This window comes from Protopterus annectens, chromosome 1.part0 (genome assembly GCF_019279795.1).
Source record: "Protopterus annectens isolate FY-2018-M chromosome 1.part0, PAN1.0, whole genome shotgun sequence".
Lineage (NCBI taxonomy): Eukaryota > Metazoa > Chordata > Ceratodontiformes > Protopteridae > Protopterus > Protopterus annectens.
In genome coordinates this window covers 124,486,172-124,499,418 of record NC_056725.1, presented here as the reverse complement: position 1 = coordinate 124,499,418, position 13,247 = coordinate 124,486,172, and the positions used below count along the sequence as shown (strand labels likewise).

The window sequence follows — 13,247 nt, the reverse complement described above, 5'->3', positions numbered from 1 at the left end:
AGATTCTTTAAACATTCTATTTAAACAGGAAAACACTCAACATTTCAAAACTTATTTACATTTTCCTAATTAGGCATGCTGGCATACAATGCAATTTAATCTGAGAATAGTACAAATCTCCTGCCAGACATGCTAACACAGATGACAGTGTTTTCAGTTACTAAACCTACTTCACACTTCACAGTATTATTCAACTTCTTCAAGATAAAGAGAAAGAAGAGCAGTCCTACACCTAGTCCCCCAAATGATTTTCTGTCTCAAATGTTGCTATTAAATCTGTTTATCACCATCATGGTTAGATACCCTCTCATTTCCTGAGCAGTTTGGCCACTAGCTGTACAAAGTCTGCTGAATAAAGGCATTTACTACTAGGGTGCATTTTGAAAGGACACATTTGCAGTTTTAAGAGTCATACTTGTCTGAGGAGATTTTAGTGCCAAGCAAAGGAAAACATTTCTTGTAATCTAGTATTAATACTTGAGCCTGTACTTCATGTTTAGAAGACATGACAGGACAAAATATCATAAGATGACTCCATGTGGAAAACATTTTTTTTCTGGCTGAAGATATGTTATGTTATGTTATGTTATGTTATGGAGCAGCTGTAATGATCAGGTTGACAAACTAACACTAGGACCCATGTATGCTCTGTGGAGACTTTAATGAAGATATTAGAGAACAAATACAACCTTTAGCGTTTCACCTTAAAGAGATATTATTTACTGTTAATATGGTTATTGGGGATAAGAGTGATAGAGACAAAGTGTTTTCCATAATATACAGGCATGATTTCGAACGCACACACACACACACACACACACACACACACACACACACACACACACGCACACGCACACGCACATGCACACACACGCACACACACACACACATACACACACACACACACACACGCGCGCACACACATGCACACACACTGATGAGCACTTTATTTTAAGTTTGTTTTAAGATTTTTATGGCTAAGGACTAATGTATTTATTCCTTTCAGCATTTGCTATCTGAAATGGAGACATTTAAGTCCAAGATTCTTGCAGTGCAGGAGTGCCAGAGTGCATTAAGGATCCCAGCAGACACAATTGTCACCCTTTCCATTTGCCAAACAGCACTGAAGTTACAGCAGGAAGCGAGTCGTCTGCAACACACTGCTATTCAGCAGTGCAGCATCCTGCAGGTGAGTTGAAGCAATGGATTAAAGGAACCAATTGTTTCAAATGTGTTCATTTAGTATGTCTAAAGTACGATGTATCATAAGTATTCTGTATACTGAACTTGCAAAGACAGATTTGCTTAAAAAGACAAGTTTAAAAAATGAAAGTGCATTTTATTTTATAAAACTTTAGACATCTTCCATACAGTTTCATCCCAAAGCAATCTAGAATCAAAGACTTGTAGGCTACTTTCATTTGGCATTGTACATTTTAGAGTGGTAAACAGGTATATTGCAGACTGAAAATAAGGAAAGGTAAGCCAAATAAAATGGTTAGAAAGTATCAGATCCAAGGATGCAATGAAGTCTAATTCATGACTACCAACAGAGTAGCAATGAACATACCACATCAGCTTCTATCTTAGAATAAGGCACACTACTTTAAATAAAAGAAGATTTATATGTCTAGCTAATCAATGTTTTAAGTTGTTTGATGGGTTTAGTTTAGTTTATTAATTTGTTGGCCAGGTAAGTAAAATTGTCTTTGAGTCTTTGCAGCAGTAACCTAAGTACAAGAGCAAAGTTAAAACTAATACATATGGACAAGTTAAAACAGTCAACCAACATGTCTTTGGAAAGTGGTAATGTTCAGAGGAAAACCAGTACTGGAATGGGCAGGACAAACACAGCAAAGGTCAGGAGTAAACCCTGGACTTCTCTGCTATGATGCAGATGTCTCAATCACTGAGATAATGGGTTGATTATACATAGGCCTTACACTGCTCTAGATATTCATGGATGAGGTAGTCAGAATTAAGAGACAAGCAGGGCTCAGTTAAGCTTTATTTGTAATATATTATTGTGCTTTGTACCTAATTTTATAGTAGTATAAATGTTACTGCACCAAACAAAACCTTTCCTTTACAACACAGAAAGCAAAACCACAAAAATTACTGGGTTTTATTATCATAAAAATAACCATTTGAGGTGAGGATCATGTATTGTGTCAAACAGCTAATTCATGGCTATCAACAGTTGATGAAGCCAAACTGTGTATCTGTAATGGAAATCTATCCCGACCTGATGATTTACCTCATGGCTAGTTTCTTACCAGTGAAGTCACTTCCTACAAAGCTAATGGTTTTATTAAATCTAATTTCTGGCTTGGTGTTAAACAAGGAAGCTAGGTGCTCTCCAAATATGGATCATGTGTCTCTGCTTCAAAGAACTGTATAGCCTCCCATAGACCTTGATGAACTCTGAAGTGGTGACTTGTTTCTGGGTTGTGGGCATTTTTAGTTTAGACAATTTTTTGTCCTGCATTTGTTTAAGCTGAAACACCAAAGAGAGCTGCACTGATGGAGAATTTTGAAAATATTTAAAGACCACAGCTGGGAAGTCTGCCTTTTTGTCTACTGCTTCTTGAGCATTTAACAAAATGCACTGTTATAAGGGGACCTTCATGCAGTTATCATAGGGGACTCCCGACCAGTCCTGCCGAGCCATCTAACAAGTGTGCTCCCATAATAGACTCTATGCTTATTCTGGTCTTGAGAATGAACCCTTCTTTGCTTAACTGATTCTGCATCCTCATCCCCATGAAATTTCAAACTAAGATATTGAAGGTCTCTTAAAAAGTCTCCACAATAATATACACTAAATCTAAAGTGCTCTCTGTCCTTGAATGATCCCTCTTAATTAATATCTTCTGGGCTAGATTATTTGATAATAATACCACATGGGTTTCCAGTTCATGGTCCAAATGTAGATGTTCTGTCATGAGGATTGCATAATCTCTTCTAGAAAACTAATGGAATCTTGGTAGAAACATTTTTTCCATACATATGATGCTTTATATGTGTGACCTCCTTATATCTCAGCAAGATCCACACATTCTCAGATAAACAAAAAGCCAAAAGCAGAATTATTTTAAAAATGAATTCAGATCAACAACTGACAGATGTCACCGACCACCATTAATGATGCATAGCAGCCTAGCCGGGAAAAGCCGAAAGAAGAAAAAGAATGAGAAGTTATGTACCTACCATAACGTTCCATGTTAGTTGTCTTCTTCTCGCCTTCTTTCTTGCTGGTTGGGTTCGGAGCCAATCCTATGCTCCGACTCAGTCATCTTCAAAAGCTCGAGAGCTGCTTACTGGCTCGAGGCTCCCTCCTATATCCCATGATGCCTGGCGCTAGATACCCAGATCTCGTTTGGTAACCCAACTACAGACATAATAATAATAATCATGATAATACAGTGACTGTAGCAGGATACAGGAAACTACTGGAGAGACTGACAGTCAGAAGTAACAGCCAGAGAAGACTCAGCCAGTGATAAAGAAGCCTAAGGAACTCTTCTCGGTCTACTAGGATAGGGGGATGGAGGGTGGGACGCAAGAAAGAAGGCTAGAAGAAGACAACTAACATGGAACGTTATGGTAGGTGCATAACTTCTTAATGTTAAGTTGTCTATCTTGCCTTCATTCTTGCTGGTTGGGACAGCATTCCTAGCACCTCAATCCTGGGTGGCTCATCGGAACAGACTCTTCAGAACAGTGGAACCAAAATCAGCTCTGCTTCTGGAAGCCACATCCAGCTTATAATGTGAAATTAAGGTATGTGGATTAGCACAGGTAGCTGCCACACAAATAGTTTCCATTGGCAATCTAGCCTGAAAAGCCACAGAAGTAGCTAAAGCTCTGGTGGAGTGACCCTTTGGTTTAGCAGGAAGGTCTTTATTTCTCAAGTGATATATAAAGGTAATAGTAGAAGACAACCACCTAGATAAGGTGACTTTTGACACCAGTATGCCTTGTTTTCCTTCAGCGTAAGACAGGAACAACTGGTCTGATTTTCTGAATTGCTTGGTTCTATGCAAGTAAAAGCGTAATTGTCTATGGACGTCCAACTGATGTAATTTGTATTCTGCCTTGTTGGAATAATTCGGAAAGAACACGGGCAGTTTAATGGACTGATTGAAATTACAATCAGAAGTATCCTTTGGGAGAAAGGAAGGGTTAGTCCGAAGAGAAACTCTGTCATTGTGAAAAACTAGGTAAGGAGGACGAACTCAAAGAGCCTGAAGTTCAGAAACTCTTCTGGCCTACGTAACTGCAACCAAAAGAAGGGTTTTCCAAGAAATAAACTTCAAGGAACAAGAAGCTGCTGGTTCAAAGGGAGGCAGTATCAGGCAAGCTAAAATCAAATTCAGATCCCACGGATGCAGGGGATCTCTTACTGGGGGCCTGAGTAGAGTGGTCCCCTTCAGAAAGACTTTACAAAGCTTATGGGACATGATGTTTGAATCAGATAGGCCCATATGAAAGTTTGAAATTGCAGCTAGCTGAACTCTAATCGTGGCAGAAGAGGATCCAGTTCGAAAAAGTTCTGCTAGAAAATCTAAAATATGGTGCACAGGGGCTGAAAAGGGATCTATATTCCTGTTCTCTGCCCATAAGGAAAAACGTTTCCACTTACTACCATAAGTCTTTCTAGTGGTCGACTTATGCGAGGATAAGATGATTTCACGCACCGAATGGGAGATGTTGGGAAGCCTGGCTAAAGTCAGAAGTGGAGAAACCAAGCAGTGAGCTGGAGAGATTGAAGAGATTGGTGCAACCCGCCCGATTGATGGTTCAGGAGATCTGGAATTGGGTCCAGGGTCCAGGGCTGCTCCAGAAGGTGATGATGCAGGAAGGGGAACCAAATTTGTCGAGGCCAGTAAGGGGCAATGAGGATCATCTTGCATCCCAGTGTGGTAGCTTTCTGAATTAGTTTGGGAATCAGGGGGATTGGAGGGAATGCATAAAGAAGTCTCTGGGGCCAGTCGTGAACTAGAGTGTCTCAGGGGAGGTGTCCGGGAAGAGGTAGGAGAGAGAAAAAATTGTCGCACTTGCTGTTGAAGGGGGTGACAAAAAGGTCTCAGCAAGGCTGACCCCATTTGCGGAAGATTCTGTCTGCCACAGTCTGATTGAGAGACCACTCATGAGGCATGAGAATTGCTCTGCTCAGCCTGCCTGCTATAACGTTGGACTTTCCAGGGATGTGCGCTGCTATCAGAAACCATTGGGAAGAGATCGCCCACTGCCAAAGTCTGAGTGCTTCTCGACATAAGGGGTATGACTTGGTTCCGCCCTGCTTGTTGATGTACCATACCACCGATATATTGTCTGTTTGAATTGCAATGGTCCCAGTGGGAAGAGAGTTCTGAAGAGCTTGCAATGCTAAAAGCATGGCTGTCATCTCCAAGACATTGATATGCAGATGGTACTCGTGAGGCTGACAGGTGACTTGGACTGTTCTGCCCTGATAATGCCACCCCCCCACCCGATCAGGGAGGTGTCCGTGGTCACTGTAGCTACTGGGGGAGGAAGAACGAATGGTCTGCCCTGGTGTAATGATGGGGAAACCATCCACCAAACAAGTTGGTTTTTGCATGACTGTGTGATCATTATCCTGTGAGACATCGGGAGTTGCTGGAAAGACCATTGTGTGAACAGCATCCACTGAAGAATCCTCATATGAAAGCGTGCAAAGGGGACTAGTATTATAGCCACTGCCATGAGGCCCAATGTTCTTAGGACAAATCTGGCCTGAATCTTTTTGCATCCTAATAAGACCTGCACATGTTGTCGAATGGCTAACACTCTGTCTACTGGTAGAGTCGTTGACATGTCCTTTGTGTTTAAGTTTGCGCCTATAAAGGTGATAGATTGACAAGGTGACAGTGCAGACTTTTCAAAATTTATTGTGATGCCTAGAGTGGAGCACGTATGGATGGTGTAGTCTCTGGCTAGCAGCAGGTGATGCCTGGTGGTTGCAGTAAGGAGCCAGTCGTCTAAATATGGAAACACCTGGACTCCTTGCAATCTCAAGTGAGTGGTGACTACTGCCAAACATTTGATGAACACCCTGGGGGCTGTGGTGAGACCAAAGGGTAGCGCTCTGAACTGATAATGACTGGCTCTCAGCTGTAAGTGGAGGAATCTTCTGGAGCATCTGTGCATTTTGATATGGTAGTACGCATCCTGAAGATCTATGGAGCACATCCAATTGTCCTGACCCAGAAAGGGTAAAATGGACTGTAGCATGACCATCCGGAACTTCGTTCTTTGAACAGACCTGTTTAGTCTGCTGAGATCCAGAATGGGTCTCCAATCCCCTGTATTTTTTGGTACCAAAAAGAACCTTGAGTAAATTCCGGATCCTTGCTGGTCTACTCGGACTGACTGGATGGCTTATTTTCTTAGCAGATTTGAAATTTCTTGAACTGCGTGATCCCTTAGATTGGGTGCAACATCTGGAAGGGATTTGTTGGGAATGTAGGGAGTGTGAAAGAAGGGGATTTTGTAGCCTTCGGATATGATAGAAAGTACCCATTTGTCTTTTGTTATACTTTGCCAGGCTTCTGGGTACAGCGATAATCTTCCCCCGACTGCCTCCGAAGGTGGACAGCTGGGCAGCACTTCAGGGATGCTGAAAGGGATTGTCAGAGAAGGATTCTCTTTGGAAAAAGCAACAGCTGGATTCACCAAACACAATTTATTGCAAAATCTTTCTCTGTCTCTGACGTCTCGGCCTCAGCCTTCAAGGAGTACAAATAAACTAAAAAGCACCATACTTATATATACAACCAAACTTACTTAATTAAGACAATTAAACAATTATATAATAATTAAAACTTAAACTAGCAGCATTTTCCAATTAAAATCCTCATTCAGTCCATCTGGAAACAAAGTCTTGAATTTTAAAATATAAATAGCCTCTTTATGCAATAACATTTGTTTAATGTTCAGATGTTCATATTTATCATCATGTAGTTGTTCTAAAATTGTTGCTTGTAATGTCTTATGATCCCCACTGTGTATTTCTGAAAAATGCCTAGCAACAGGACTCTCTATTTTATTATTAACAATGTCCCTGATATGTTCCAAGAGCCTTACCTTAAAGGCTCTCTTGGTTTCTCCTATGTAAAACTTTTTACAGGGGCAGCTTATAGCATAAATAACCCTCTCAGAATTACAATGAAAAAAATTATTTGTTCTAAAAGGAACATTATTAAGGATTCTCTTTGGCCCTGATTTTGTGGACCCCCCCCTTTCCCTAGGGCGGTGCTATTGTTGTTCCCTCCTCTGCCCCTGGAGGGGAACTCTCCACGTGTGTCAGGCACGGCTCCCCAGGATTTCCAGAACCACATCTTCCCACTCTTCTGACCCTTGGGATACGGTCTTGAAGGAGTGGAAAAATGGACTCCAACGGCAGAGAGAGTCTTGCCTTCCTGCTCACACCTGGTAAGGGTATCCTTCACCTGTGGTCCAAACAGAGCAGAACCATCAAAGGGGGTGTTGGTGAAAGATGCCTTAAAGGGTTCCACAAAGTTGCATAACCACATCCAAGCGTGTCTCCTCAAAGCCACACCCGTGCCTGCGGCCCTACTCACTTCATCGGCTGTATAAGAGATGAGCCGCATGAAGGAGTTTACTACAGAATTTAGAGTCGCCAGCTGGGAGGCAATCTTAGCCTGAGCCCCCTGCAGCTGATGGATCTTGAAGGGTATCTCCTAACTCTTTAAGGAGATCCCTTTGAAGGCAGGTAAAATGGCACAAACAGTTCAGAGACCTCATGGAAAAGGTTGTCCTAGATTCCTTATTAGGGGGATGGACAGACGAAGAAGTTTCAGCCAACTCCTTTTTAGTGGCCGCTACTACCACCATGGCATCAACGGGTACACCCTTGGTCAGAAATTGCTTGTCCTGAGGGGCGGTGATGAATTTTGTGGGCCTACAGGGAGCTGGTTCCATTGTGTCTGGAGGTGACCACGCCTTTTGTGCCACCACCGACATAAGTGGATCGAAAGGCGGAGACACCCAGGAGGTGGAGGGTCGGGAACCAAATGCGTCCTGGAATACCTACTCATCCTCGGAAGGGTTAAGGGTAGTCCAGTTCCCCCTCTGCCTAAGGATTTCAAGGATGTCTGAGAAGGAGATGTCCTCAGAGGGGGATCTCGGGGACCCTTCCAACTCCTCCAAATCGGTATCTGAAGTGACAGACTCAGGGGAGTCAATATGCTTCCTCTTGCATTTTCTCTTTTGAGGGGGCTCCTCTGAATGAACAGGGGAGGCCTCGGAAGAGGAAGATACACCCAATGGGGTGCCCTGGAGCGCTTGCTCCCCATGCTTGGAGTCTGGAGGAGGGGCAGAGGCAGGAGCAGGCACCATGGGGGGAGGAGCGGATGAGGCTGACCGTGAGGCTGACTCAGATGCCAGCACACTCCTCATGACCTCGAAGGCACCCCTTCCCGATGCCATAGAAGGTTCCGGCTCTGAAGAGACCGGAATCCTTCCCGGCACCAAGAGGGACGGCTCCAAAGCCGATGTAGGAGCCGAACTCAACTGCGCCAAAGCTCCAAGAGGGAGAACGGGGTCGGACAAGGTTCTGATGCCACTCGCCCCCTCAGAGCCAACGAGGGAGTCCCGGCACCCAGATCCCACCAAGGGCGGCACCATGGAAGGGATCGGAGCCGACAACGGCACCGAAAGGGGAGGTATCGGTGCCGAGGGACGCACGGTTCCAGATACAGCATGCTCCAGCTCCGAACTCAAGGGATGAGTCAAAGGAGGATCTATTGGAAAAACAGGTAGAGCCAAACCCTGGTGAGGGGGCAGGATAGCATTTTTGCCAGGGCCTGCGACTTTAAAAGCCTGCTCACCACTCTCTCCAAATCATGGTCAGATAGCCTAGATGACCAAGAAGAGTGGGATTGATGACTCCACTCAGATTGCAATAAGGGTGACCCTGGAATCGAGTGTATCGACTCCAATGATGGTGACCTGGAGCATTTCTGACTCCCTGATGGTTCCGACGGAAGAGTCGGAGCTGACTGAGAGATAGGTACTTCGGCTCCGGTCGGAGCCGAAGTTGACGTAGAGATAGGAACTTTGGTTCCAGCTGGAACCAAAGTTGAAGCAGAAGTCATACCCAGCGATGGCTCCAAGCTGGGAGCCGACAGCTTTGATGGCCTAGAAGGTTTCACTGGCTGAGTCTTGGCAGGTGATCCTTCAGGTTTAAGCAAACCCCTCAGGATAAGCTTATTCCTACGCTCCTGCAGGACTCTTGGACTAAAGGCATGACACACCCAGCAAGAGTCCTACAGGTGTAGGGAGCCCAAGCAGTAGACACAAGAAGTGTGACCATCTGTCAGAGACATTTTCTGACAGCATGAGTCACACTTCTTTAATCCCGACACTTTTGTGTCTTTAGACATTCCTGTAAAGGAAAATCAAATACAAATAACAAGTAGAGTGGAGAGTAGGTAACTGAAAAAAAATACACACAATTCACACAAGTTACCACACCCTAACAGCACACACACACACACACACTATAATAATATAAGACCTACAAGCTACCACAATTTACTAAAAAGAAAACTTTTGTCTACCTTAAAAATAAAACAATGATAAGCCTCTAACTAAAACGGCTTACTTTGAAAGGTAAATGGGGGTGGGGGAGGGAAAGGAAAAACTCTATAAGAGGGGGGGTAAACACTAACAAACTGCTATAGAATCTACTCTGAGCTATAACAGTAAAAGTATACCTAACAAAGTACAAAAAAGTCCTAAATATAAGAACAAAGTGAAAATTACAACCTGAGCCAGTAAACGCAACCTTGTAGCAGAAGCGGCAAACGAGATCTGGGTATCTAGTGCCAGGCATCATGGGATATAGGAGGGGGCCTTGAGCCAGTAAGCAGCTCTTGAGCTTTTGAAGATGGCAGAGTTGGAGCCGAGGATCGGCTCTGAACCCAACCAGCAAGAATGAAGGGAAGGTAGCCAACTTAACATGCAACATTAACCTTGAGTAGCATCTTACCCTCACCAAGAATGATGCCACAATATGAAGACAAGATGATCAATTTCAACAATTGGCTTAAGTACTGGTGTCATTCAAAGGGGATCCAATGCCTGTCAGCTTGAGATGATATGCTCGACAAGCCACGATGCTTCGCTAGGGACGGCTTGCACCTGTCACCCCTGGGCTTTCGGATATTGGCAAAGGCTCTTGCTACCCCCATAGTGCCTTTTTTAGGCAAGGCTCAAAAGACAAACCCACGTCCATAGGTATCACAAGGGATAAGAAACTAAGAGTAATGCTACTCAATGCCAGAAGTCTAAACCTCAAGATGCACGCACTCGAAACTCTCCTTAGCATGGAGAACATCGATATCTGTGCAGTAACAGAAACATGGTTCAGGGCTCCCGAGAGCACCCCAGCACTACCAGGTTATACCTCATACCATGCTTTTCGGCCCCAAAACTTGGACCGAACCACAAAAGGAGGGGGAGTATCAATATTCATCAAAGATACCCACACCTCTAGGTTGGTGGCAAAGCACGAAGCATCAGAGACTATCCATGTGCAACTAACAGTGGGTAAAACTGCCTTCCAGTTTATAGCCTGCTACAGACCACCCTCCCAAACCCAGGAACCCCACTCGGCCTTCCTGAGAACACTGGAAAATATGAAGGTCTCTCCAAACACCATTATATTGGGTGACTTCAACTACCCAAACATAGACTAGGAGCATTACTCTAGCTCCAACACCCTAGCCCAAAGGTTCCTAGAATTTATAAACTCAAATGCTATGGAACAACTTGTTACCACTCCCACAAGAGGGGAAAACATACTGGGCCTGATCATCACCAACATGGGGACTCTATGCTCCAGACCAGAAGTGTATCCCTCACTGGTAAGATCAGACCATAAACTAATCTCACTGGATATTCACATCCCGACCCCACCCCCTGCCCAGAAAACCACAGTGAAAAACTTCTCTAAAGCAAATTTCACACTCTTCAAAACTGAGGTGGAATCCTTCAAAGCCCCCGGGCCTGTGGAAAATACGGCCCAGACTGCAGAATCCTTTATAAACGCATTCTATGAACACCTTCAGGAATGCATGGATCATGCGATCCCAAATAAAACCAAGACCCAATCCTCCAAAGGCAGACGTCCTGTCTGGTGGACCCCAGCCATAAATAAACTATACAATAGAAGGAGGAAGCTACTAAATGATAGAGCAAAATCCCAAAAAGGGAAGGCATCACTGATCAGTATTAGCAAAAAACTACAGGCACACATAAAATTGTCTAAGGCCAGCTTCGAGAGAAAAATTGCACAGGACACTAAGGATAATCACAAGGCTTTCTTTAGTTATGTTAGGAACCTGGGTGGTAATTCCCAGATATGCTCAGAATTAGTCCAAAATGACAAAAAATACACCGAACCCACAGACATTGCCAACATCCTAGCTGACAAGTTCAGCGCAAACTTCTCCCCCCCTCCCCACCAAAAGGGCAAATATCTATCCCAGCAGAGTGCTGCCCCCCTGACATCTCAGATGCTCAGGTAAGAGCCGCCCTCTCCAAAGCAAAAAACACAGCATCAATGGGACCAGATGGGGTCCCGGGCTGCGTCCTACATGAACTCCAAGAAGAGCTAAACCCAAACATAAAACTACTGTTCAATCTCAGCCTTACTACAGGATATGTGCCCAAAGAGTGGCGTACAGCAACAGTGGTCCCTCTCCATAAAGGTGGTGCCTCAACGGATCCTGGAAACTATCGCCCCATAAGCCAGACTAGCTTGGTCTGCAAAGCTATGGAAAGGATCATCATGGACCTCATAAATAAAGATATTGGGGACTTACAAACACTGGATCCTACCCAGTTCGGCTTTGTTAAGGGCAGATCCTGCCTCTTAAACCTGGTTGATTTCTTTGAAACAGTCACCAAGGCCATTGACGAGGGGAAGGTGGTCCACACAGCCTACCTGGACCTTGCAAAAGCCTTCGATACAATACCCCACTCGGGCATTATAGATAAGCTCACCAGCTTAAATATAAATGCCTATGTCACTAGATGGATTGCAAACTGGCTCAAGTACAGAACCCACATGGTTAGAATTGCTGGAGCCATGTCAGACTCCAAACCAGTTACAAGTGGTGTCCCACAAGGCTCAGTCCTGGGACCTCTCTTGTTTGGTATATATTTCTCGGAGGTACAGGCCAACATGGAAGGACTGTGGCTGACCAAGTTCACAGATGACTGCAAACTGGGTGCCATAATCGACTCTCCAGTCGACACAAGCATCCTCCAAAAGGGCCTCATAGAAACAGACAACTGGTGCCAGAGCCATGGCCTCAAGCTAAATGCCAAAAAGTGTATAGTCATCCCCTTTGGCAAAAACAAAGTGCCCACAAATTACCGCATAGGTGGTAATCCATTAAGTACAGAAGAAGTAATTAGGGACCTGGGGACCCAAGTTGATAGCAATCTCTCATTTGACAACCACGTGGCCAAAGTGGTTAGAAAAACATTTTATATAGCCCACCTAATCATGAAGGGATTCACATCTAGATCAGGGGACGTCATTGTGCCTCTTTACTCATCCCTCATCAGGCCCATAATTGAGTACAATGCCCCTTTTGGGATGTACCTTACCAGACACCTGCAGCAACTGGAAAGAACTCAAAAGTACCTCACCAAGAGGATCAAAGGGCTCAAACAGATGCCATATGCTGCCCGGTTAAAGAAACTCCAGCTCTACTCAGTGGCATACTGCCTGTTCAGAGGCGATCTGTGCCTGACGTATAAAGCCATGTCCAACCCGGAATTAATGGACATGCTGCACCTCAGAAAATCCAAATCCCATCGAGCTACACGCTCGAGAGACTTGAACCTCAGCACTGAAATAAATAGGACATGCTGGAGGGACAGATTCATAACCCAGAGGCTCCCTTCACTCTGGAATAAAATCCCAGTCCAGGTTAGGCAGTGTCCCTCATTGACTGTCTTCAAGAGGAATCTTGATGAGTGGATGGGAGATCGTAGGTTTACCCCGGGTATCACTTCTGTGTCACTGTTAGACAGAGGCACAGTATACTAACCTCGAAAAAGGGCATAGCAAAATAAATTTAAAATGGGTGGCAAAAGCCAAACACATTCTGGCTAGGCTTATAAATGCCCTAGGGCAGATAGCCTAGTATGAACCTATGAACCTATGAACAACTTAAAGCTTT

The 13,247-nt window shown here is 44.3% G+C and overlaps 1 protein-coding gene across 1 annotated transcript in view; it reads left to right on the top strand.

The window, feature by feature from the left end:
• Positions 1–13,247, top strand: part of SYNE1 (spectrin repeat containing nuclear envelope protein 1) — a 2,173,401-nt gene that overhangs the window by 649,556 nt on the left and 1,510,598 nt on the right. Inside the window, exon 41 of the mRNA XM_044089035.1 lies at positions 1,007–1,189. Within this exon, the coding sequence (XP_043944970.1) occupies positions 1,007–1,189 (183 nt within the window). The remainder of the gene's footprint in view (positions 1–1,006; positions 1,190–13,247) is intronic.